The 27,231-nt window shown below is 52.0% G+C and overlaps 1 protein-coding gene across 2 annotated transcripts in view; it reads left to right on the top strand.

The window, feature by feature from the left end:
* LOC137305229 (protein CutA homolog) overlaps window positions 1–27,231 on the top strand; it is a 27,610-nt gene extending 379 nt beyond the window's left edge. Inside the window, exons 1-6 of one of the 2 annotated variants that reach the window (XM_067974071.1) lie at window positions 7,280–7,427; window positions 11,774–11,922; window positions 14,129–14,188; window positions 15,424–15,469; window positions 23,516–23,565; window positions 26,714–27,231. In XM_067974071.1, coding sequence (XP_067830172.1) covers window positions 7,353–7,427; window positions 11,774–11,922; window positions 14,129–14,188; window positions 15,424–15,469; window positions 23,516–23,565; window positions 26,714–26,813 — 480 coding nt within the window. In that variant the 5' untranslated portion in view covers window positions 7,280–7,352 and the 3' untranslated portion in view covers window positions 26,814–27,231. Of the gene's footprint in view, window positions 1–7,279; window positions 7,428–11,773; window positions 11,923–14,128; window positions 14,189–15,423; window positions 15,470–23,515; window positions 23,566–26,713 lie in introns of those variants that run through there. The other variant, XM_067974072.1, reaches the window with a different exon arrangement.

Genomic DNA, 27,231 nt, shown 5'->3' with positions numbered 1-27,231 from the left:
TGTGGGCGGAGTCCCTGGAGCAGGTGAGCGGGGCCGAGGCGCGGGTTTGGGCCTTTTAACCGGGCAGGTGCGCGGCCGGGTTCCCGTATCGCGCTCTGGGTGCAGAAAAGCCGGGCTGTAGAGCTGAGGAAACGGTGTGAGTGAGAGAGAGAGAGAGAGGGGCCTACACCGGGGGGGAGGGGTCTGAGTCTGGGTCTGAGTCTGGGTCACTTCTCAGACAGTCTATAGGGCCGGGGGTGCATTGGGGGCTGGGGTCAGGGTGAGGGTGCATTGGGGGCTGGGGTCAGGGTGAGGGTGCATTGGGGGCTGGGGTCAGGGTGAGGGTGCATTGGGGGCTGGGGTCAGGGTGCATTGGGGGCTGGGGTCAGGGTGAGGGTGCATTGGGGACGGGGTGAGGGTGCATTGGGGGCTGGGGTCAGGGTGAGGGTGCATTGGGGACGGGGTGAGGGTGCATTGGGGGCTGGGGTCAGGGTGCATTGGGGGCTGGGGTCAGGGTGCATTGGGGGCTGGGGTCAGGGTGCATTGGGGGCTGGGGTCAGGGTGCATTGGGGGCTGGGGTGAGGGTGCATTGAGGGCTGGGGTCAGGGTGAGGGTGCATTGGGGGCTGGGGTCAGGGTGAGGGTGCATTGGGGACGGGGTGAGGGTGCATTGGGGGCTGGGGTCAGGGTGAGGGTGCATTGGGGGCTGGGGTGAGGGTGCATTGGGGGCTGGGGTCAGGGTGCATTGGGGGCTGGGGTCAGGGTGCATTGGGGGCTGGGGTCAGGGTGCATTGGGGGCTGGGGTCAGGGTGCATTGGGGGCTGGGGTGAGGGTGCATTGAGGGCTGGGGTCAGGGTGAGGGTGCATTGGGGGCTGGGGTCAGGGTGCATTGGGGGCTGGGGTCAGGGTGCATTGGGGGCTGGGGTCAGGGTCAGGGTGCATTGGGGGCTGGGGGCTGGGGACGGGGTGAGGGTGCATTGGGGGCTGGGGTGAGGGTGCATTGGGGGCTGGGGTGAGGGTGCATTGGGGGCTGGGGTGAGGGTGCATTGGGGGCTGGGGTGAGGGTGCATTGGGGGCTGGGGTGAGGGTGCATTGGGGGCTGGGGTGAGGGTGCATTGGGGGCTGGGGTGAGGGTGCATTGGGGGCTGGGGTGAGGGTGCATTGGGGGCTGGGGTGAGGGTGCATTGGGGGCTGGGGTGAGGGTGCATTGGGGACGGGGTGAGGGTGCATTGGGGACGGGGTGAGGGTGCATTGGGGACGGGGTGAGGGTGCATTGGGGACGGGGTGAGGGTGCATTGGGGGCTGGAGTGAGGGTGAGGGTGCATTGGGGTTGATCTTATGTCCTTGGCTTGGGGCTGTTTGATTTAAAGGGAGGGTTTGCCTTATTTTAAATTTCCTTCAATTTCTGTTACTTCAATTGCTAATTTGCATTGCCTTACATTACAAAAGCAACTACAATTCATTGGCTCTAAAGCACTTTGGGATGTCCTGAGGACGAGAAGGCTGCTTTATAAATGCAGGTTCTTTCTTTAATCAGTGAAAGTTGCTCTGTGCTTTGTGGGGAAGTCAAATTTATGGTCAAAAGAAACCGCTGGTGTGTTTCTCAGCTGTGGCCTGACTCCAGCCTGGCAGGTGGCCCCCCGGTTTTTCCCCGGACTGTTGCTCACCTTCCAACCCCGAGAGGTGTTCGCTGGGAGCGGGGGATACGGTCGAGGTGCAGCGGGATTCAGGCCGCAGCTACAGTCTGGATTGCAGCCTGAATCCAGCATCAGAGGCTGACCTGAGACTGGAAGTGAGCTGTGTGAGACTCCCTGGAAGAGAGAGTCTCGCTCTGCTTTGCCTTGACACATAATTTACACTCTCAACTTTAGCAAAGAGGTTTCTGCTTCCCACCGATGCTAAACCCGTGAACTGTGAATGCACTGTTGGGCTCCCAGAGGTTTTTTTGGTTGTCCGTATCTTCTACAAAATACACCAGTAAACTAAATGATGAAATATAAATGCATATAACATGATTGGTTCTTATTCAAATGTCTGCCGCCCCAAAATGGTGGTGAGTTGGAAGGTTTTTGAGCAGACCTTCGAAATTAAAAATTGAACATAAAACAACTGTTTTTAAATGCGTACTTGACACAAAAAATGCCAGTCCTTTTCCTGGAGCTGCCCCTGCACACTGGTTTGTGCTGATACATGATAGTTGCCACCTTCAAGACTGGGATCGATAGATTTTTGTTGGTTAGAGGGATATGGAGCAAAGGCAGGTAAATGGAGTTGAGGTACAGATCAGCCGTGATCTAACTGAATGGCGGGGACAGACTCGAGGGGGCTGAATGGCCTTCTCCTGCTCCTATCTTCTGCCAAATCCAGAGCTGAACTAGGGGGATAGGAGCAGATATTGGGTTTTGCTGTTTTCTGAATGCTAAACTTTATTGAAAACCAGAGTAACTAGCAAACCCCTCCAGTAAGACAGGGGCAAATGGAGGATGAAAGGAATGGACTTCTACATTTTACAACTTGATCTGTATTTATAAAAGTTTTTGCAGAACTAAAACACTATAAAGTGCAGATGGGAGAGCCCGACAGTACAAATAAACAACGTACAAATCGCCTTTAGTGATTGCCAATAAACAATTAAGTTGCAAATATCGATTATCAAGCTAGCCTGAGATCGATCTGGAGCACAGCAGGTATGGGGAAGGTTAAACTAACTAAAGGAAGTGCCTGGAAGGAATTTATAAACTGAGCAGTTGCCAAATCGAATGGCGGGAGGGTGCATCCATTCGAATAAAAGCAGAGAGCAGCATAACCAAAATTAACAGGGGAGAGAAATAGATTTCTGTTTAGTATGTGGACTCTTGCAGTAGTGTCAACACTGGGCAGATCCAAGCAGTGCGATTTTTCGGTGGTGAGCTGCACCCTGAGGCGCTGAACCTGGCTGAAATCAGCAAGCCGCAAGAGACAGACCAGCTCAATATCTCGCTCAATCTTTTCTTTCTCTAATCCTCCCCCCTTTGCCGTGCCGAGCTGGAGACAAGCAAGCGCGTATCAGAGGGAGGGAGGGCTGTCCCGTTCTTCGTAGTGACAGTGAAAGCTTTTCCATTAAAACTGTCGGCTTTGATTATAAGCCAGGGAGATACCAGGAACTACCAACACCGTGGATGTATGTGCAGTAGCATAATTCTGAGGTGTGAGAGTAGGTTACTGAGATTTAATGAGTCTCCCTTTTTCAGCTGGAAGAAACGAGGAATCTTATTGCGTTTATTCATGTGCGTCACTGGCAAGGCTGGGATTTATTGCCCATCCCTAGTTATCCCTTGAGAAGGTGGTGGTGAGCCGCCTTCTTGAACCGCTGCAGTCCGTGTGGTGAAGGTTCTCCCACAGTGCTGTTAGGGAGCGCGTTCCCAGATTTTGTCCCAGTGACAATGAAGGAACGGCCGATAAATGTCCAAGTTGCGATGGTGTGTGACTCAGAGGGAAACTTGGGGGTTATAGTGTTCCCCATTGCACCTGCTGCGCTTGTCCTTCTAGGTGGTAGAGGTCGCAGGTTTGGGAGGTGCTGTCGGAGAAGCCTTGGCGAGTTGCTGCAGTACATCTTTTGATAAGTACACACTGCAGGTGGTGAATTTAAGTTTTAAAATTTGTGGACTGTGGTCCAAAATTGGATGGATTGGACAAAGTTTGACCCCGAGCCACATAAGGAGATATTAGGACAGGTGAGGTCAAAGAGGTAGGTTTTAAGGAGCGTCTTAAAGGAGGTAGAGAGGCGGAGAGGTTTAGGGAGGGAATTCCGGAGTTTAGAGCCTAGGCAGCTGAAGGCACGGCCGCCAATGGTGGAGCGAAGGAAATCAGGGATGCGCAAGAGGCCAGAATTGGAGGAGCACAGAGATCTCGGAGGGTTCTGGGCTGGAGGTGGTTGAAGAGATTTGGAGGGGGGAGGGAGGGATGGAGAGGGGTGAGGCCATAGAGGGATTTCAACACAATGGATGGAAAATCACGGGCAATACACCTGCTTGAGTGCAAGGACCATGAACGGCATCACAGCCAAGCCCGATCCCTCACCCTGCACTTGTTGCACCGTACTCTGGATGGCAGTCGAGAGTGAGAACCCCAGCTGATTTCCCCCCAGCCCCTCGTTTCCCTACCCCAGGGGTGTGAACACCGGTTCGAACTCTGCTGAGAAAACAGTTACCTCAGCGCGGACTGGTGAACAAACCTGGGGGCATCTTGATCTGTGCCACTGAACGATAACCGCTCTGAGCCATTCCTCGTCAGCTGTCGTATAAAATTGGAGGTGGTATTCCACTTAATAGAATGTAGAATTAGAGACCAAAGTCTTTTACACCCATCAGGACAGGAATCCTATTGTCCTCGATGTTAGTGGTTCTGACATGACCCATAAAGAAAGAGGGACTTGTATTTATATGTTGCCTTTCACGACCTCAGGACGTCCCAAAGCACTTTGCAGCCAATGAAGTATTTTTTTTTCTGAAGTGTTGTAGGAAACGCGGCAGCCAATTTGCGCACAGCAAGCTCCCACAAACAGCAATATAACGACCAGATAATCTGTTTTAATGATGTTAGTTGAGGGATAAATATTGGCCAGGACACCGGGGAGCACTCCCCATCTGTTCGAAATAGTGCTGTGCGATCTTTTACGTCCACCTGAGAGGGGCAGACGGACGGGGCCTCGGTTTAACGACTCATCCGAAAGGCGTCACCTCTGACAGTGCAGCACTCCCTCGGTACTGCGCTGGGAGTGTCAGCCGAGGTCTTGCGCTCAAGTCTCTGGAGTGGGACTTGAACCCACCTCCTTCGTGACTCAGAGGCGAGAGTGCTGCCCACAGAGCCACGGCAGGCACCGTGGGCTCAGTTTACCTCGGCACTTCACGGCTGTCGCAAGGTCGGATGCCGCGAATGCATTAAACAAATACTGCGGGCCTAGTCTTCAGGATGTTCGGTGGAGTCGGTGAAGAGTTCTCACCGGTTCGCCCCCATCCCCGCCGCTGAAAGCGTTCACTCTTGTCGGGGTTCGGTTCCAGAGGCGCCAGCACTCGTTCCTCCGCCTGCAAAGCTGAGAATCGTGCGTGACGGCCGGCTATTCGACTGTGGGCGGCATCGCGTCCACGCACTTGCACTCTCCAGCAGGAGTCACTGGATAGCGATCAGGAATAGGAACCCTGTCTTGTCTTTTTTTTTTCCTTTTCTTTCTCTCTCTCTCTCTCTCTCTCTCTTCCTCCCCACCCATCCTCCCAGGCCAGGAGCTAATTGTGGCCCCCACCCCAACGAATGCCCCAGGAGAGATCAGCCTAACCCCGCAGCGGCTAGGATTGAAATCGGCTCGGTATCTTACTGAACGGTGCAGGCGACCCCCACGAGGCCCTCAGGGGGAGCCAAAAGTTTAAACTTGCACGTTCTGAAATTAGACCAAGAAAGCCTGCTGACGTGGGGCGCCTGTACTACTAAAAACTAATTGCTTCTTCTGAACCTTGTGCAGGAACCCCAGCCAAGCTGTAAGGCTTGAATTGAATTCCTTAATCACTCTGGACCCATGCGTCGCGCTATATAATCCAGCTGAACCCAGTCGACCCCTTGCTTTAGGACCTTTTGAAACCTCCTCTGGCTTCCAGGAAGCTGCTCTAGTCATTCACGTAACGGCAAAAATTATTAATTCGCAAAACAGCCGTGGGGCCTGCGCGCACCTTTTAAAAGTCGCGACTCAGTCTCAATCAGTGAATCGGCTTACGCTCCAGTCAGTGTGATATCTCGCCCAGAGCGTGATGCCTCCCGTAGTGCACCACCCCCTTCAGTTATCCCAGTGACTCAGTTGTCGCTTCTGCTGTCCGCCTCCTTATTTGAAATTAATTGTTTCGGTCCCTTAATCAGCAAAATTGGATTCAGATGACGGATTAAAGGATGGAAGAACGGGAGGAAGTTCCCGGAACAGGGAAAGACGACAGAGCCGATACGCTCTTTGATGGATCTCAGCCCCACTTTGCTGCCTTCTCACCATATCTCCGTTCCCTCTCTCCACAAACACATCTAATTCCCTCTTAAGCCCGATTTATACGAACGTACGAAGCTGCCGGGCAGGAAAAGGCCAGCTGGTCCATCAAGCCTGTCCCCATGTTGTGATGGTCAGAGCATCATAACTAGAGGCTTCATCCCTCTCTCCTCCTCCCCCCTCCCCACCCCAGCAGCCCTGTAATCTCCTGGGAGAGGAAAAAAAAAAGATAAAACCCAGGGCCAATAAGGGAAAAGATACTTACGAACATACGAAATAGGAGCAGGAGTAGGCCATTCGGCCCCCTCGAGCCTGCTCCGCCATTCAATCAGATCGTGGCTGATCTTCGACCTCAACTCCACTTTCCCGCCCGAACCCCATATCCCTCGATTCTGAAAATCCATCGATCTCAGTCTTGAATATACTCAACGACTGAGCATCCACAGCCCTCTGGGGTAGAGAATTCCAAAGATTCACCACCCTCTGAGTGAAGAAATTCCTCCTCATCTCAGTCCTAAATCGCCCAGCCCTTATCCTGAGACCACGCTCCCCACCCCCCCACTAGTTGTAGACTCTCCAGCCAGGGGGAACAGCCTCTCCGCATCTACCCTGTCGAGCCCTCTGGAAAATTCCTCTCCGACCCCCTCGGGGGATTGAAACCACTCCAGGAGATCACACGGACCGAGTGTTATCTATAAAGACACCTTTTACATGATGCGCTCTCTGCCCCAGTCAGGAAATCGGTCCAGCTCCCTGTTGAAGGCAGACAGAGAGTCAGCACCCACCGCAATACCCAGAAAAGATTCCACCCGACCCGCCCCCCCCCTTCTTACTCTCCACTTCACAATTTTTTTATCTTGTGCCCCCCCACCCCCGCCTGGGATTTGAACCCTTCGCTACAATGAACAAATTGTCCCGATCAGGTGCTCTCAGTAGTCCCGCGTAAAAGGCACGTGCATTGCTTTCCCCTTAGCCGAGCGTTAGTTCAACTCAGGGTGCAGCATTCCCTTCTCAGCCCGACGGTTGTGGCTTCAGGTCCCACTATAGGCCTTGAGCGTGTGATCTAGGCCGACACTCCATTGCAGTGCCGAGGAATCGCCGTGTTTTGGATGAGACGTTAAACCGAGGTCCCGTCTGCCTGTTCAGGTGGACGTAAAAGACCCCTCATCTTGGATGAAGGCCAGAGTTCTCCTGATGTCCTCGTCAAGGTTCACCCCTCAGAAATACGCCAGAACCAATTACCTGGTCGTTCATCTCATTACTGTTTGTAAGACACTTGCTGTGTCTTTAATCATTTTAGCCTTGAATGCTGCAGCAAAGACATAGCTCTGAGCCAGTTTCCACCGCCTCGTCTGTGGTGCCCGCACAGGGGAATGCATGTCTTCAGTCAGGCGTCGGACAGCCTGAGACTAGGCCTCGAACGCAACCCCTTCAAAGTCACCACGCTTGTAAGTTCATTCTTCCTTTGTTCTATAAACAAGTTGGCCTCCTGTCTTAACGCTCAGGGACATAACCGCGCAAAAAATCTCCCGCCTTTGTCCATCTGCTCATCTCTTAGCGACTGTTTCTCTAGCAAAGGGAAAGCTTGAGGGGTTGACCTAATAGAGGTCTTTAAAATCATGAAGGGTGGACGCAGGGAAGATGTTTCCACATGTGGGGGGAGACCAAAACCAGGGGGGCGATCAATACAAGAGAGTCACTAATAAATCCAATAGGGAATTCGGGAGAAACTTCTTTACCCAGAGAGTGGTGAGAATGTGGAACTCACCACCACAAGGAGTAGTCGAGGCAAATAGTGTAGATGCGTTTAAGGGGAAGCTCGATAAGCACATGAGGGAGAAAGGAATAGAAGGTTATGCTGATAGGGTGAGATGAAGAGGGGTGGGAAGAGGCTCGTGTGGAGCATAAACACCAGCACAGACCAGTTGGGCCGAATGGCCTGTTTTTTTTGCCGTAGATTCTTTGTAATTCTTTCTGTCTTCGTAGCCCTGTAATAAGAGGCTTCAACCTATTTCAAATAAACTGGTTAAAGGCTCTGTTAAAAGAGTTTAAAATATTATTGCAATCAACGGTTACTCGGCCCTGGTCTTTTTCTGTTCCTCCACCTCTTTCTGTATCTGCCTTTGTTTGTTTGTTTGTCACCCCAGCACTATGTCCATTTGTCTCCCATTCTCTTGCTCGCTCTACTTCTTTCTGTCAGCCTCTACGTTGCCGTTGGAGGGAGTGCAGCCATTTCAGGAGCCGGGTCGCGCTAGGAAGGGAGGGGGAAGGCGATCGCTGCAGACCAGGGCTGTCCTATTGTCGTGAAGACTAGCAGGCCTGACGTGGCATCGCTGGCCGCGAGCCAGCTGATGCAATCGGCCGGTGCGGGCACCATAGCATTAGCGGTTACGTTACTGGACTCGGGAAGGAAGGGGGAGGAGAGAGAAGGGTAGTGGGAGAAGAAGAGGTAAGGGCTGCCAACCCTCCAGGATTGGCCCTGGAGCATCCAGGAATTGAAGATTAACCTGCGGGATGCTGCTACAAGCGTTAAAAGAGATTGTGGTTTATTTTCATTTTTCTTTGAACGCTTCTCTTTATTAGTTATAAAGATATTGGAGGTGGGAGAAAAAGGATGTTTGACTGAAAGTCAAGGATCGTCCAATTTGGTAACGAACCTTTTCGATTTCCAGTTGGCCGTGGGAGGGCGGTAGTTCACGAGGATGGACATTTTGGGCAAGTGGGGGCGCGGGTCATGTGATGAAACCTCCAGGAATACGGTCAACCTGAGTTGGCAACCCTAAGAGAAGGTCCGTTTTCCCTGAAACAATCAGGTGTTGGGGATCCATTCCACTTCTTAAACCTACTTTACCTGAACTGAAATGTTTTGGGGAGTCAGGATTCCTTCCCCCTCCCCTCACCCTCTTAAACCATCTACAGGGCCGGAGGGAGCTCTGCGCGGGCTGTATTCCAGGTGCGAGGGGAGCTCTCTCCCGGGCAGGACGGCCAATGTTTCCGTCAGGCAGAGGCCAAGCAATGTATAAGCAGGGCCCTGTCCCGCTGGGTGTACGTGCGCCCAGAGACACTGGGGGAGATCGAGACGCGGTTGGATGCTCGACTGGGTGAGTTGGATTAGCGGGGGGGCCCAGCGTCGCTGGGACAAAAGGCCTTTCACTGACCTTGACTGCACCTCTTGAGTTAAGGTTAGCTAGTTATTGTGAGGTCCTGCCTGAATTCCTTTGGTTGAAGGGAGGGGTACTTTAGTTTTCTTGACCTGAGCTGCCCGTTTATGTGTACCGCTTGCTTACAGTTGTGAATAACTACCGTACTGCTTAATAAATAATTGAAGGCTCCTGAAGCTGTAGGTCACGTGAACCGACTTGACTGAAGGCCACTTCTGTGCAAGGGTGGTTACTTGCGATCGACTTTGGCCTGCTGGTGAATTCTCGTGAGGCTTATTTACTGTTCAGTCTCCAGTCCTGAGTTCTGGCTGGTGTTTGAAGGACACGTTTCACCAGCTGTGCAATGGCTGTAGTGTGAGTGAGCCATGCCTCAGCTCTCCCCCAGTGTGGCGAGCCAGTTCCCTCCCCCTCGTGTGAGCGTGCCTGCTGCCCCTCCGTCCCCCAGGTGAATGCAAAGTCCCCAAACTCTACTCTACTCTTAAGAGCGTAAGATACAGGAGCAGGAGTAGGCCATTCGGCCCCTCGAGCCTGCTCCGCCGTTCAATCAGATCAAGGCTGATCTTCGACCTCAACTCCACTTTCCCGCCCGATCCCCATATCCCTTGATTCCCCTAGAGTCCAAAAATCTATCGATCTCAGCCTTGAATATACTCAACGACTCGGCATCCTCTGGGGTAGAGAATTCCAAAGATTCACTGCCCTCTGAGTGAAGAAATTCCTCCTCATCTCAGTCTTGAATGGCCGACCCCTTATCCTGCGACTATGCCCCCTAGTTCTGGACTCTTGAGCCAGGGGAAACAACCTCTCATCATCTACTCTTCTCAAGCCCCCTCATAATCTTCAATGAGATCCCCTCTCGTTCTTCTCGCCTCTCATTTCCCCCCCACCTCCTCCCCCCCCCCCCCCACTACCCCCCCTCAATCCAGATAAATGAGGCGCCATTGGCCGACCCCGGGCGCCCATGACGGAGTGGGACAAGTGGGCCCACAAACCTGCCCCTTTTTGTGAGGCAGGTGAATGTTACGTTTCGAGATCTTTTTGAACATTTTTTTTTTTCTTCATGGTTTGTGTCGTTCTGCGGCGGGTTCTCCCCGTTCTGCCTCGTACAGTCTCAGATGGTCCAACGGAGGCTCATTGACTCCCTGACGGACTTCGACTGAGCTCTGCCCACCCCCAGTGGTTAATGACCTCGCCAGCCCCCATTTGAAAATAGCTGTTATATTTCGATACAAAGCCAAGCCAGCTTTTATCAGCATAAAATGTACAGTGGGACCGGTCTACTAATCTCATAATCTAAATTATCTCATAAATGGTCCAAACGGTAGACAAAAGGGACTATGTTCACAGCTCGCTGATCCAAGGAACACTTTGGAGGCAGTTTTATCTTAACACGCCAACCGGGAGCAATGCTGGTTTTCTCCCCGCCCGATTTTACTCGCCACTGAAGTCAACGGAGAGCGATATTGGACGAGGTGTAGAACTAGCATTTCACCCGTGGGATCCCTGCCCGGCCGGTTATGTTAAAATTTCCCCGTTTGTGACAGCGCCTCACAGAGAGGACTATAAGGACATGGCCTACTGACCCCTGTATCGCTCTGTGACAGTGCCTCACAGAGAGGACTATAAGGACATGGCCTACTGACCCCTGTATCGCTCTGTGACAGTGCCTCACAGAGAGGACTATATGGACATGGCCTGCTGACCCCTGTATCGCTCTGTGACAGCGCCTCACAGAGAGGACTATATGGACATGGCCTGCTGACCCCTGTATCGCTCTGTGACAGTGCCTCACAGAGAGGACTATAAGGACATGGCCTGCTGACCCCTGTATCGCTCTGTGACAGTGCCTCACAGAGAGGACTATATGGACATGGCCTGCTGACCCCTGTATCGCTCTGTGACAGTGCCTCACAGAGAGGACTATATGGACATGGCCTGCTGACCCCTGTATCGCTCTGTGACAGCGCCTCACAGAGAGGACTATATGGACATGGCCTACTGACCCCTGTATCGCTCTGTGACAGTGCCTCACAGAGAGGACTATATGGACATGGCCTGCTGACCCCTGTATCGCTCTGTGACAGTGCCTCACAGAGAGGACTATATGGACATGGCCTGCTGACCCCTGTATCGCTCTGTGACAGTGCCTCACAGAGAGGACTATATGGACATGGCCTACTGACCCCTGTATCGCTCTGTGACAGTGCCTCACAGAGAGGACTATATGGACATGGCCTACTGACCCCTGTATCGCTCTGTGACAGTGCCTCACAGAGAGGACTATATGGACATGGCCTACTGACCCCTGTATCGCTCTGTGACAGTGCCTCACAGAGAGGACTATATGGACATGGCCTGCTGACCCCTGTATCGCTCTGTGACAGTGCCTCACAGAGAGGACTATATGGACATGGCCTACTGACCCCTGTATCGCTCTGTGACAGTGCCTCACAGAGAGGACTATATGGACATGGCCTGCTGACCCCTGTATCGCTCTGTGACAGTGCCTCACAGAGAGGACTATATGGACATGGCCTGCTGACCCCTGTATCGCTCTGTGACAGTCCCTTCTGTGAGGCACTATGTGGACATGGCCTGCTGATTCCCCCCACTAACCCTCTTGTCCCCTTTAGGCTCTGCTTTTCACAGTGTTGATGTTCTCTGGCCTGAGGAGCGTGGGATTGAGACTATTCTCCATGGCGACAGAAACCTACGTATCCGGGACGCACTCTGCGGCCTTCATTACCTGCCCCAACATGGAGGTTGCCAAAGGCATCGCACGGTGAGAGAGGAGTCCTTGTGTTTTAGTTGATGGATGAGAGTGTATGAGGCAAACTTCTGGACTCATATAGCTGATTTTAAAACCATAACACTTCTCCCCCTCCTATCCATGTAGAATCATACAGCACAGAAAGAGGCCATTCGGCCCATCGTGCCTGTGCTAGCTCTTTGAAAGGGCTATCAGATTAGTCCCATTCCCTTGCTCTTTCCCCAAAGCCCTGTAATTTTTTTCCCTTCAAGTATTTATCCAATTCCCTTTTGAAAGTTACTATTGAATCTGCTTCCACCACCCTTTCAGGCAGTGCATTCCAAATCGTAACAACTGTAAAAAAAAAATTTCCTCATGTCGCCTCTGATTCTTCTGCTGAGCCCTTAAATCTGTGTCCTCTGGTTACCGACCCTCCTGCCACTGGAAACAGTTTCTCCTTATTTACTCTATCAAAACTGTTCATGATTTTGAACACCTCTATCAAATCTCCCCTTAACCTTCTCTGTTCAAAGGAGAACAACCCCAGCTTCTCCAGTCTCTCCACATAACTGAAGTCCCTCATCCCTGGTACCATTCTAGTAAATCTCTTCTGTACCCTCTCCGTGGCACTGACATCCTTCCTAAGGTGTGGTGCCCAGAATTGAACACAATACTCCGACTGAGGCCTAACCAGTGTTTTATAAAGGTTTAGCATAACTTCCTTGCATTTGTACTCTCTGCCTCTATTAATCAAGCCTAGGATCCCATATGCTTTTTTAATAACCTTCTCAAATTGTCCTGCCACCTTCGAAGATTTGTGAATGTGCACCCCCAGGTCTCTCTGTTCCTGCACCCCCTTTAAAATTGTACCATTTAGTTTATATTGCCTCTCCTCATTCTTCCTACCAAAATGCATCACTTCCTTGTGTTAAATTTGATCTGCCATGTGTCTGCCCATTTCACCAGTCTGTCTATGTCCTCCTGAAGTCTGTTACTATCCTCCACATTGTTTACTACATTTCCGAGTTTCGTGTCATCTGCAAGCTTTGAAATTATACCCTCTATGCTCAAGTCCAGGTCATTAATATATATCAAAAAGAGCAGTGGTCCTAATACTGATCCCTGGGGAACACCACTGTGTACTCTCCTCCAGTCTGAAAAACAACTCACTGCGTAACGATAATTCTCATCTCACCTCTGGTTCTTTTGCCAGTTACCTTAAACCAGTGTCCTCTGGTTACTGACACTCCTGCCAGTGGAAACAATTTATCTCTATTTACTCTATCAAAACCCCTCATAATTTTGAACGCCTCTGTTAAGTCTATCCTATAATCTATTCTAATGAAATTCCTTCTAATGAAAAGAGACCCAATTTTTCTAGTGATTCTTTGTATCTCGCCATCTTATCAATATCCACTTCCCTTTGATCGTCAGAATTATTCTCTTATGCCTCTTATTTTCGTATTCTGCAAATTTGGACACCACTTCCTCTAGCTGTTTATCCAAATCATTGACGCACACAGTGAAGTGATCCCAGAACAGGTCCCTGTGGGTGCCACCACCCACTCCCAGCCACTCTGAGAAGCTGCCCTTCACTCCTACTCTCCGCCTTCTCCCTTCGAACCAGTTTTTAATCCTCTTTCCCCTCCCCGATTCCATATGTTTTTAATCCTCGCCTCATCGCTGTCTCCGGGCAGATTGGCTGCTGCGTTTGCCTAGGGACCAGCTATCCTTCAATAAACAGATTCATTGCCTGTGAAGCACTTTGCAGGGTCCTGAGGATGTATTAAGGTGCTGCATAAATGCAACACTTCCTTTCTATAATGTAACGCTCTCGTTTATCGGGGACCGTGTCACGTTTGTCGAAATGTCACGATGCTTCCCACGTGTGAATTCTGTTTGAAGTGCAGCGACTGCTCTTACGCAGACAAAGTAGATGTTGTACAAGCACGGAACTGGACAGACGTCACACATTACAGCAGAGAGAAATGCACAAAGGGGCCTGTGGAGTTACAAGCATGGTTCGCCTGTGCCCAGGCAGGCGGCCTTGTTAGTTAAGTGTATCAAGTGTTTGACAAAGAAATACCAGTTCTTTATCAGTCGCAGGAAGCCTCCGTTAATTCAATCGAGGCACTTTGATCCCAACTCAAATTGAGCGTCAAGTAAGTGAAGCACGGAATTCCCGCTGTGCGATGCACAATTAAGATTGACGGTTTCTTGCTCTCTTTAAACCCTCCAGTGGTGTCGTGCAGAAGAAGCTGGCTGCCTGCGTCAACATTGTCCCGCAGATAACGTCTGTGTACGTGAGTCTTTGCACGGAATAGTTACGCACACGAGCAGGCCATTGGACCCATCCAGCCCATGTCGGCATTCACCCGCCACGCGAACAAATAGTTAGGATCGCATTTGCCCCCCCCTGTTCCCGTTATCCCCTCGACCCCTTCTCTCCCATCCGCTTACCCGATCTAGTCTTGAATGCTGACCAGGATCCCACTAACAACTATGAGATAAATGACCAGTTAATCTATTTTTGTGATGTTGGTTGAGGGGATAGCTATTAACCAGGACGCTGCTCTTCTTCAAAAATAGTGGCGGGGATCCTTTATGTGCAGCGGAGAGGGCAGACGGGGCCTCGGTTTAACGTCTCGTCCGAAAGACGGTACCTCCGACATGACCCATTTGTGTGGGCCCTGAAGAGTAGCCACTAACCTGTATAGCTTCCGCTGGTGAATCTTCATTGAAGTGGTTGAGGGAACCCAAATGTTTCGACACACTCGAATCACAATGCAATGTGCCCACTGATGTATCTTATAAGAACATAAGAAATAGGAGCAGGAGTAGGCCAATCGGCCCCTCGAGCCTGCTCCGCCATTCATTAAGATCATGGCTGATCTGATCCTAACCTCGAATCTAAAGAACACAAGAAGAAGGAGCAGGACCCGGCCACTCAGCCCCTGGGCCCGCTCCGCCATCCACTGGGCCTTGACCGATCCAAACTCAGCTTCATGTCCAATTTCCTGCCCGCTCCCCGTAACCCCTAATTCCCTTTACTTCTAGGAAACTGTCTATTTCTGTTTTAAATTTATTCAATGATGTAGCTTCCACAGCTTCCTGGGGCAGCAAATTCCACAGACCTACTACCCTCTGAGTGAAGAAGTTTCTCCTCATCTCAGTTTTGAAAGAGCAGCCCCTTATTCTAAGATTATGCCCCCTAGTTCTAGTTTCACCCATCCTTGGGAACATCCTTACCGCATCCACCCGATCAAGCCCCTTCACAATCTTATATGTTTCAATAGGATCGCCTCTCATTCTTCTGAACTCCAATGAGTAGAGTCCCAATCTACTCAACCTCTCCTCATATGTCCACCCCCTCATCCCCGGGATTAGCCGAGTGAAACTTCTTTGTACTGCCTCGAGAGCAAGTATGTCTTTTCAGCCCGTATCACCTTCTGAGAGTGCGGGTTTTATTTGCATACCTGTAGATTTGATTGCAGAATGTTTTAATTTCCTTCCTCCCCCAACCTCTTCTTCCAGATACGAGTGGAAAGGGAACATTGAGGAGGACAGTGAAGTTCTGCTAGTGAGTGTTCAGATTATAACTTTTTTTGGACAATCCCGCAATGGTTGTGTTTGTACCTGCGCATATGAGTATATTTACATTTAAATAAAGTGCCTTTAACGTAGTAAAACGTCCCAAGGCGCTTCACAGGAGCGTTACTAAACAAAATTTGACACCGAGCCACATCAGGAGATGTTAGGACAGGCGACCAAAAGCTTGGTCAACGAGGTAGGTTTTAAGGAGCGTCTTAAAGGAGGAGAGAGAGGTTTAGAGAGGGAATTTCAGAGCTTAGAACCTCGGCAGCTGAAGGCACGGCCGCCAGTTGTGGAGCGATTAAAATCTGGGAAGGCGCAAGAGGCCAGAATTGGAGGAGCGCAGGGATCTCGGAGGGTTGCAGGGCTGGAAGAGGCTACAGAGATCGGGAGGGGTGAGGCCATAGAGGGATTTGAAAACAAGGTTGAGAATTTTAAAATCGAGACCGAACTGGGAGCCAATATAGGTCAGCAAACACAGGGGGTGATGGGTGAACGGGACTTGGTGCGAGTTAGGATACGGGCAGCAGAGTTTTGGATGAGCTGAAGTTTATGGAGGGTGGAAGATGGGAGGCCGGCCAGGAGAACATTGGAATAGTCCAGTCTAGAGGTAAGAAGGGCATGCACATAGCAAAAACATCTCCAGGCCCTTCACAGCTGGAGGTCAGACCTGAGCAAAATTGGTCGGGCAAATGAAGGGAGGTGGCTGAAGGTGAGGCCAAAGGGGTTGGCTTTGAGGGGGCTTTCAAGGTGCGGAGAGATGTAGTAAGGTGAGGGGGTTTGGGGAGAGAGCTCCAGAACGTGGGGCGGGATAGCTGGAGGCAGTGCCACCGGCGGCAGAACGAACGGAGAGACGTTAGACCAGAGTTGGGAAGGTGCGGCCAGGAAAATAGCAGCGGAGGAGGTGAGGCAAACCCAAGGCTCCATTGTATCCGTCTTGGCGAATTCGTTTTACAATCGAGCAGTTGCTGTTTATTGAGCAAGGTGAAGATGGAAGCACCAAGTCAGTGTATGTGTTCTGTAATTGTGTGCAGTTCCGACCTATTCATCAGGATAGGGAATATAGGAATATAATTACTTTGGGGTAAGCAGGCGTTTACTGAATGCACAATTGCAGTTTTAGATATTGTGGGAATAACATTTGGAGAGTCAGGAAAAGAATTTGATCTGTATTATCCAGAGATTATGTTTTGTGGAGAGCGGAGATCAAAATCAGATTTGAGTCCAATTTGTTCAATGCTAAAGAGGCTCCCGGGCTCCCACGATGTGTTATGTAGTGCGTGTGCGTGCGCGCGTGTGCGTGTGTGTGTGCGCGTGTTTTGTGTTGTAGTCTATTTATACATGATACGGAGCAGAAGTGAAAACAGGAAGGACTGGGATCTCCAAGTGTGTCGAACGTGGAAAAAGAGCAGATTTCCGAGGGGTGATCGGGGACCTCAGCCAAATTAATTGGTTGGAGAAACTGACAGATAAAGCAGGCAGATCGGCAGTGGGAATATTAAGCGCAAGATGGATGGGGAACAGACTTTTTTTTAAAAAAACCCACCCTGACCAGGAATAAAAGGGCTGCTCAGCAAACAGTTTGCCTGGGAGATTGCTCCACAAGGTGCAAGTGTCTGAGGCAAACACAGAGTTTTCTGAGCTTGTCCAATGCGTCGATCATTGAGTTGACAATGGGGGGTCATCACATTCAGTCACAGACATCGTTGCCGCTGTCAAAGATTGGCTCCCCAGTCAATGTTAATAATGTTTTTCATCTAATGCAATTATTGAGAGAGGGGCTCGTCCACTGCCCCCTAGTTTCAGTATAAACTGCGGGAGTTGTCCTCAGCCGACTCCACACAGATCGAGGGGATCGGGCCTCTAGCCTGCGGTAGAGGGTTTGATTGGCAGTTGCGTCTGTTCACTCTGACCTCAACCCACAACCTTTTGACTCCAGAGCGGGGAGCGTGCCGGTCCTGAGTTAAACCGGCATCAAGGGATGTATCGGGCGGGGTGGGGGGGGGTTGAACCTGAGCTGATCATCCATGTCCCGTCCCTATTTCGGGCAATTCGACCCGAAAGGAGCTCATCTCAGCGGCAGCTCGTCGTGTGTCCGCTGGCCTCGCTCCTGCTACCTGCGGAACCCGACAAGTTGGAATTAACATTGGCTCGTTCAGAAGAGGGGTGGGGGAGGGGGGGTGCGGGGGGGGGCTTTGTGATAATTTGAGGTGAGGCGGGGGGAGGGAGGCAGGGAGAATTTAGATTGGGTGAAATAAATGACACGATTCGCTGTCGACGTTCAATAAAACGGAATGTCGGCCATGCGGTATAACAGGCGGCAAATGGTATTCCGTCTGCTTTGCGTCTCCGCTCGAGCCCAGGTTCACCTCCCCCTCCCACGTCTTTTAAAGCTTAATTTTGGAGTTTCAACGTTGCGATAATCAACGTCAGTATTTAAGTCAGAACAGGAAACGGCCAGCGGGGAGATCTCTCCACGGATGCTGCCTGACCTGCGGGAGTGTTTCCAGTACTTTCAGATTTCCAGCACCCCGCTGTATTCCGCTTTTGTCCTGTCGATGTTTTAAGCGTCGACTCATTTTCAAGTTGTCCCGGATTGCGTCAGTCAGACTGAATCCTCCTTCAGCGTAGCCGCAACACGGTGTCGGGAGGAATTCGGCTCAGTTCCACGTAAACGTGTGGCGGCAGCGGGCCACTGGACCCCGTCTCGTCACGTAAGGGCCTCCAGGTTTGGTGTGAAGGATCCTTGCTGTGACTGATCGCTTGCGTCGGGGGAAGGGGGCGCGCACCTGCCTCGGCTGGCTGTCTGTCTGTCTGTCTGTCGGAGGGCGGCAGCCTGCAGCCGGGAAGAACGTCTGCCGTGGCTCCTGCGGAACGTGCAAGCACGGACGACGCTGGGTGTAAGGGCGAGGATTCACTCTCGCGCTCTGTGGCACCGTCAGTCTGCATGTCAGTGAAAGAAAGAAAGGACATCTTATACATCGGTCTTTCACGACCTCAGGACGCCCCAAAGCGCTTTACAGCCAATGAAGTACTTTACGAAGTGTAGTCACTGTAGGAAACGCGACAGCCAATTTACGCACAGCAAGATCCCACAAACAGCAATGTGATAACGACCAGATAATCTAGGTGGTTTTTTTTTTAAGTGATGTTGGTTGAGGGATAAATATCGGCCCAGGACACCGGGGATAACTCCCCCTTGCTCTTCTTCGAAATAGTGGCCATGAGATCTTTTACGGCAGACGGGACCTCGGTTTAACGTCTCATCCGAAAGACCTCCGACAGTGCAGCACTCCCTCAGTACTGCGCTGGGAGTGTCGGCCTGGATTATGTGATCTGGAGGCAATTAAACAAAGCTGGTCCCAACGATGGGTTCGAACACAAGGGGGACCTAAGGGGAGACCTGCCGTTAAGTAGCGCCTTATCATTTCCTCAGGATGGCCCAGTCTTTACAACCAAAGGGTTGCTTTTTCCCAAGTGCAGTGACTGTCATTGCGTAGCTAAACACAGCAGCCAATTTGCTGACAACAAGACCCCAAAAGCATCCGAGCCCATATCCTCTCCACCAAGACCGCATAATTCCACCTCTCCGTCCCTGCCTCACCTCATCTGCTGCTGAAACCCTCATCCGTGCCTCCGTTACCTCCAGACTCGACTATTCCAATGCTCTCCCGGCCGACCTCCCGCTCCCCGCCCTCTGTAAACTTCAGCTTATCCAAAACTCTGCCGCCCCTGTATCCTAACTCGCACCAAGTCCCGTTCACCCCTCACCCCCTGAGCTCGCTGACCGACATTGGCCCCCAGTCTGGCAACACCTTGATTTTAAAATTCCCATCCTCGTGTTCAAATCCCTCCGCGACGATGGCCTCGCCCCTCTCCCTGTCACCTCCTCCAGCCCTCAACCCTCCGAGATCTCTGCGCTCCTCCAATTCTGGCCTCTTGCCCATCCCCGATTTTTAATGGCCCCGACCACTGGCGGCCGGGCCTTCAGCCGCCTAGGCCCTAAGCTCTGGAACTCCCTCCCCGAATGAACCGATGACTGGCCAATCTGTGACGCTGGTCGATGTCGGCCCGGGACACCGGGGGGGGGGGGAGGGGGGGGAGCACTCCGCCGCTCTGCTTCGTATAGTGGCACGGGGTCTCGTACCCCCACCTGAGAGGGCGGACGGGGCCTCAGTTTAACGTCTGATTCGAACCCTCCACCGATGCAGCACTCCCTTTGTACCGAACTGTGGTGCCGACCATCGTGGGACTTGAAGCTGCAAGAGCGCTACCTCCTGAGCCAAGCCCACACATCAGTGCAGTTAAAAATTGGAATAATTAGAGGGATTCATTTCTGCCGTGTGCTACTTTTAGCCTGTCAGTGTATTCACGTGAATTCTCACCTGAGCTGTCCTTTTTATATTTAAAGTCTGCGCACTAGCTACTAGTTTAAAACAGCAGAGAGGATCATTTTTTGAGAACGGTTTAACAGGTGCCGTTTTGAACAAAAGAAGCAGGTGCACAGGGTCCCTCGGTACAGGGTCCCTCGGTACGGGGTCCCTCGGCACAGGGTCCCTCAGCACAGGGCCACACAGCACAGGGCCACACAGCACAGGGTCCCTCGGCACAGGGTCCCTCGGCGCAGGGTCCCTCGGCACAGGGTCCCTCGGCACAGGGCCACACGGCACAGGGTCCCTCGGCACAGGGTCCCTCGGCACAGGGTCCCTCGGCACAGGGCCACACGGCACAGGGTCCCTCGGCACAGGGTCCCTCAGCACAGGGTCCCTCAGCACAGGGCCACACAGCACAGGGCCACACAGCACAGGGTCCCTCGGCACAGGGTCCCTCGGCACAGGGTCCCTCGGCGCAGGGTCCCTCAGCACAGGGTCCCTCAGCGCGCGGTCCCTCAGCACAGGGTCCCTCAGCGCGCGGTCCCTCAGCACAGGGTCCCTCAGCACAGGGTCCCTCAGCGCACGGCCCCACAACACTGTTAGGAACAGAAAGTTTCCACCCCAAGGGTAATGAGCAGGCAGAATAAAGTGACCTGGGATACCCATTGTCGTAGGGCAGAGGGTGAAGGGATTGAGGGAAGTGGCGAGGTTCGAACTTGAGGTTAATCTTAAGATAAAGGGATGGACTTGTGAAACTTAATGGCCTTTTCCTGCTCTTAAAAATTGTACCTCTAATTTCTGATCGAGTTCAGACTGTTCACTCTTGTGTGCGTCTCAGTGACATTCCCACACGCTGGGGGAGAGAAACCTCACCTCCGACCTGTCAGATTCTGTGTACCATCTCTCCTGTGTGCGGTACACACACAGCGAGTGAAAGGCCAATTCTTCACTCCTGTCCGGTGTGGGGGGGTCTCGCACGTCTCACCAAGGCCACTGAGCCAGGACGGTCCTTAAAGGTGTCTTTTTTTTTTTATTAAGTGTCTTTTGCAGAGGCACAGTTCCATGGGATTAAAAACAGAAAATGCTGGGGAATCTCAGCAAGTGAGGCAGCCTCTGTGGAGAAAGAAACAGGAGTTAACATTTCAGGCCGAAGACCTTCTGTCAGAGTTCAAGTGAAGAGTCCCTCCGGATGGGTGGTCTGCTTGACGCTGCTTCTTAAAATTGAGCAGCCTAGGTGAAAGGTCGTGCCTAATGGTGCAAAGCACTGTCCAGGTTCAAAAGGCTACTTGTCCCAAGCACCTTGGTCTTGTCTCTGTCAGGAGTGGGGCTGTTCACTGACGATTCCACAGTTCAGCTCCATTCATGGTGAAGCTGCCCTCGTGGGGGAGGGCGGGGGGGGGGGTCTCCTGACAGTGACGGCGATATCCACCGCCTCCGACCGTCTTCCCTTGTCTCGGTGGGCCGCACTCTCCCGCCTCAGTCAGGTGGCCGTGGGTTCAGATCCCGCTCCAGAGACTTGAGCGCAGGGGTCTCGGCTGCCTCTCCGGTGCAGTAACGAGGGAGCCGTCTTTCGGATGAGACCGAGGGCCCCGTCTGCCCCCTCGGGTGGACGTAAAAGGTCACTATTTGAAGACGAGCAGGGGAGTTCTCCCCAGTGGTCCTGGACCCATATTTATCCCGCGCTTTTTAAAAAAAAACACATTATCTGGTCATTGCTGTTTGTGGGATCTTGCTGTGCGCACATCGGCTGGCGTGTTTCCTACATTACAACCGTGGCTGCACTTCAAAGTACCTCATTGGCTAGAAAACGCTTTGGGACGTCCTGAGGTCGTGAAAGGCGCTATATAAATGCAAATTCTTTTTTTCTTCTTGCGTCTGACTCCAGCCAATGGAGGACTTTCCCATTGATCTCAGTTTTGCGAGAGAGCCTTCACGCTGTTTGCCTGACCGCGGATACGACGGGAGTCAGCTAAGGGCATCAAGTTGTTCATTAATTTCAGATCTACGCAGGCGGCGGTTCACACAAGTAAATTGAAAGGACTGTCATTGCTCGGCACATGAAGGAAAAGCAGAAAATGCTGGAAATACACAGCAGGTCAGTCAGCAACTGGAAAGAGAAGATTCTGCTTAATGTTTCACCCCTCCTCAATTTGTGGGTCGTCCAACCTCCCTCAGTAACTCCGGAACCTCCTGTTTCTGTTCCCCGTCCTTTCGATTTTTTTTTTCCCCCAATTTTACTAAAATCCTTTGCCTTTTAGTTTTCGGTTTTGGATGAGGGATTGCTCCCTAAATATTAACCAGCTTTTTCTCTCTTTACAGATGCTGGGTGTCTTTTCCAGCATTTTCCGTTCTTATAGCAGTTTGTACAAACCACTTTGCATTTATATAGCGCCTTTAATGTAGTAAAACGTCAGACAAAATTTGAGACCGAGCCACGTAAGGAGATATTAGGACAGGTGACCAAAAGCTTGGTCAAAGAGGGAGGTTTTAAGGAGCGTCTTAAAGGAGGAGAGAGAGGGATGGAGAGGTTTAGGGAGGGAATTCCAGAGCTGAAGGCACGGCCGCCAATGGTGGAGCGATGAAAATCGGGGAGGCGCAGGAGGTCAGAATTGGAGGGGCGCAGAGATCTCGGAGGGTTGCCGGGCTGGAGGAGGTCACAGAGGTAGGGAGGGGGGCAAGGCCGTGGAGGGATTTGAGTTCAAGGATGAGAATTTTTAAAGTGGAGGTGTTCCCGGACTGGGAGCCAACGTAGGGGTGATGGGTGAACGGGATTTAGTGTGGGTTGGGATACGGGCAGCAGTGTTTTTACGCTGTCTAACGTGGTGGCTTGCTGCCTGTCGCTGCAGTCCTCATACAAGTGTTCCGTTCTCAAGATGGCACAATGCTTTGGTGCAGCTGCTGCCACTCGCAATGGGAGTAAATTGCCCATCTTTGACGAGAATTCACCTTGAGCTATTTGCTAAATGGAGACTGTCTAAATGTCATTTGTGATCTCTGGTGTGATGCTGAGCAGCGCTGTGAGTCGAGCGGCAATTTGCCGTGGCCATCAGCTCTCCTGTGAAATGTCTGACTCGGAGACCTTGTAGGATGGGACTTTGCTGTCTGCAGTAAGAAGATTTTAATCGTTAGGCCTCAGTGGGATATTAGTTCACCTCGACAGTCCAGTTTGGTTCAGGATAGCCCTTTGGGGAGGGAATGGTGACGACAGGACAATGAAGTGCAGTCACTGTTGCTATGTGGGCAGACACAGCAACAAATCAGCACTCAGTAAGGATTCACGTACAGGAATAATGACCAGATAATCTGTTTTTAGTGATACTAGTTGAAGGATAGATATTGGCCAGGCCACTGGGGAGAACTCCCCTGCTCTTCGATATAATGCCGTGGGATCTTTTACGTCCACCTGAGAGGGGCAGACGGGGCCTCGGTTCAACGTCTCATCCGAAAGACGGCACCTCCGACAGTGCGGCACTCCCTCAGCGCTGCACCGGGAGTGTCGGCCTGGATTCTGTGCTCAAGTCTCCGGAGTGGGACTCGAACCCACCACCTTCTGGCTCAGAGGCGAGAGAGTGCTGCCCGGCTGAGACCTTACAAATAAACTTTGGCAAAGCATGCAGATGTTTCTTCCGATTCACAGTCCTTTTTATCTGTCTTCCATGCAGATGATTAAAACGCGGAGTGCCAAAGTTGCCGATTTAGCAGCGTACGTGCGGTGAGTGAGGTTGACTCGTTTTGCCGCACTCTTGTCTCGGGGAAGGGCAGACCGCTGTCGCCATTTGCTCCTGGCGGGCTGTCGCGAAGGAAGGCAGGGGGAAAGGATGTGGAACGTATTCAAAGTAACAGCGTCGGTCCGTGGCTGGCCCCCCCACCTCCCCCCCTGCCCACTGGCGATCGCCTGGTCACTGTTCAGCATCACTTGGCGGACACGGCTACACTCAAAATGTAGCAGCTCCGACTCCCTCAGTGCTGCACTGGCCGGCCTAGCAGTCTTGCCGTTTCGCACCCACCCGATATGGTCACGTTTGTCCCACTCCACACGAAGGCTCCAAGTTTGAGACCCAGGGTTCAGTCCCACAGATTCCGTCCAGTTCTCGACCAAGCTCTTTCCTGCCCAATGCCTGGATTGTCCGGCCATATCTGCGGAGGCTCTTCTCTCTTTCCCCCTGAAGCTTGCTGTCTGACGGGTAAGTCCCTCTCCCGCCTCTAGTGCCCCGTCACTCCGTCGCGCATTTTCCCGGCCCTCTCTTTGTCGTCGACCGTGGTGTTAGTCTGTGCCGCTGCCCTTCTGTCCCATTCTTTTGGCCAAGTAGACTGCCCGACACGGCCTCAAGTTGCAGCTCCTACCCTTGACTCTATTCCCACGATCTCGAAACTCCGCCACAGTCTGTCTCTCGGTCTTCCCTTCCCCAAACTTGGCGACCACCTGATTGACCCCATCTCTACAACCGTTGCTGCTCCCTGTGCTACCGGCCTCGAGCCTTCTCCTCGGGCTCCTTGCCAAAAGTTGAAAAAGTCGCAGCGCTAGTCCAATGGCGGCGGCGGGGGGGGGCGCCTTCTCGACACGGAGGGTCACGGGAAGCAGCAGAGGGGATCGGTTTTGTGTTATGAGCTGCCTGCCCCCGTTCAGATCTGTGCCGTGAGACATCCGCGTTCGTTCAGGGCTCCCCGAGCTCTGGCCTCTTAATATCTCGGGCGGAACCAAGCTAGCGTTTGGCACAGCAGTCCTGGCATCTTGGAGGTGAACTCTTGGGCCCTCAAATTCCTGGGGAGGCCTATGGGAGGGGGTGTGGGTGGAGGATGGATCTGGGCCAGAGTGGCATGCCACTGCTGATATCCCTGACCCCCCCCCCCTGTGGGAAACCTGGAACTCTCGTCACCCCCCCAAAGGGCTGTGGATGCTGGGGGACCAGTTGGAGCTTTCGAGGCTGAGATCGATAGATTTGCGTTGGGGAAGGGTATCGAGGGATATGTGGTTGAGGTACAGATCAGCCAGGACCTGATTGAATGGCGGAGCAGACACGAGGGGCTGAATGGCCTCCTGATGCTCCAATATCCCAGGGTCGGTGTCTACACTGTTCCAGGTGCACAGGGGAGCCCCCTGCCTGGCAGGGCACTTAATCTCCTGAGCCATTCAGACTCCTTCTTTCATCCTATTGACCTTTCCCATGCTGCAGACCGAGAAGGAAAAGAACGAACTTGCATTTATATAGCGCCTTTCACGACCTCAGGATGCCCCAAAGCGCTTTACAGACAATGAAGTACTTTTTGAAGTACTGTTGTAATGTAGGAAACTTGACAACCAATTTGCGCACAGCAAGATCCCACAAACAGTAAGATGATAATGACCAAATTATCTGTTTTAGTAATTTTGGTTGGGGGATAGATATAAAGCACCTGGGATTTTTTTTACATCCACCCGAGAGGGGCAGACGGGGCCTCGGTTTAAACATCTCATCTGAAAGACGGCACCTCCGACAGTGCAGCACTCCCTCAGTACCGCACTGGGAGCGTCAGCCTAGATTTTGTCCTCCAGTCTCTGGAGTGGGGGACATGAACCCACGACCTTCTGAATCAAGAGGCCAGATGTGCTCCCCGTTGAGCCACAGCCTGAAAACCTCCACTCGAGGAGTCAGGCTGGTGACCTGGCTGTCACCTCTCTAATCAACACAGCCGTGCAACCGTCCCTAGGAGTGTCTAGACACCAGGGGAGTGATTTTAAACCCCGAGAACGGGCGGGTGGGAGTTGAAAATAGTTGTTTTTTGGGTCGCGACCGCAACCCGGCTTTATTTCCGGGTTTAACTTGGGCGCGTAAAAGTCCAGGCTTCCCGCCGGGAGTGCAAAGTCCGAAAATTTTCCAGTTGCGACCCAAAAGAATAATTATTTTCAACTCCCACCCGTCCCCGACCCACCCGTTCTTGGGGGGGGTGGGGTTAAAATCACCCCCCCCCAGGTTTGGTTTGGACTGTGATTTCCCCTCCTCTGTTAATAGGGATTTGGATGGGTCCATTGCCACTGATGTGCTGCAAATAGCACCTTCCAGTGGAGATCGGCCAGACCTGCTCCAACCTGCCCCATTTTACTGCTGAGGGAACTTACTGGAGTGAGACGTGCCCCGTGCTCCCCCTTGTGGTGGAAAGAGATGCGGCAGCATCTCAATTTACCGCTCGGGCGTTAGGAGTGAAACCAGGCTGTGAGACACTGGCAACTGAATTTGTGAACTGGGTTATTTCAAACGGGTTAACATATTTGCTCAAATGCCAGACTAAGGAATGCGTTAATAAGCTAATATTGCAAAGCACAATTTCACCTCGAGATTTTGGCCGAGGACAGGTTGCATAGACTAGGCCTGTATTCCCTCCAGCATAGAAGATTAAGGGGTGATCTAATTGAGATGTTTTAAGATGATTAAAGGATTGCATAGGGTAGATAGAGAGAAACTATTTCCTCTGGAGTGGGGGAGAGTCCAGAACAAGGGGGGCATAACCTTAAAATTAGAGGCGGGCCGTTCAGGGGTGATGTCGGGAAGCACTTCGTCACACAAAGGGGAGTGGAAATCTGGGACTCTCTCCCCTCAAAAAGCTGTCAAGGCTGGGGGTCAATTGAAAATTTCAAAACTGAGATTGACGGATTTTTGTTGGGTATTAAAGGTTACGGAACCAAGGCGGGTAAATGGAGTTAAGATACAGATCAGCCATGATCGAATCGAATGACGGAACAGGCTCGAGGGGCTGAACGGCCTCCTCCTGTTCCTATGACTCGAGTCTGGGAAGTGGTTCCCGGGCCTCGGAGCTGTTTTTTTTTTTACTTTCACGATGGAGTGTCAGTGTTGACGGTTTTTGTCTTTCCTCCCCTCCCTTAGGTCGGTTCACCCTTACGAGGTGGCGGAAGTCATCAGCCTGCCGATCGACCAGGGAAACCCCCCCTACATGAAGTGGCTGAGCGAAGTGGTGCCTGAATAAACTCCCGAGTATTCGACCCGGGTTTGGGGGGGGGGGGGAGCTTTGCCAGCGCTGTAAAGCCGCCGGCGACAGACGGTCCTCCAGCCCAATTTATTAATTTTTTTGCCTCATCCGTACCAGGTGCTTTTTTTTTTTTGTTCAAGCCAACTCGCAAGCAAGAAATCGACTGTGGCCATGGCCGTTGCATGTCGAGGAGCACCTGGTCTGGTCACTCATCTCATGGCCGATTGTGGGAGGCCGCTGCTAGTTTCACCCACCGAGCAACAGTCGCTGCACTGAAATGCTTTGAGGTGATCAGACTGCGTTATGAGCTGCTTTTGAGTGGAAGCTCTTTACTGTGCGTAAGGAGCTCACTGACAGTGTCCTGGTTAGCGGCAGTCCGTCTGCTAATTTCTAATTAAAAATTCAATCTGATTTA

Source organism: Heptranchias perlo, chromosome 39 (genome assembly GCF_035084215.1).
Source record: "Heptranchias perlo isolate sHepPer1 chromosome 39, sHepPer1.hap1, whole genome shotgun sequence".
Lineage (NCBI taxonomy): Eukaryota > Metazoa > Chordata > Chondrichthyes > Hexanchiformes > Hexanchidae > Heptranchias > Heptranchias perlo.
This window is presented reverse-complemented; position numbering and strand designations above follow the sequence as displayed.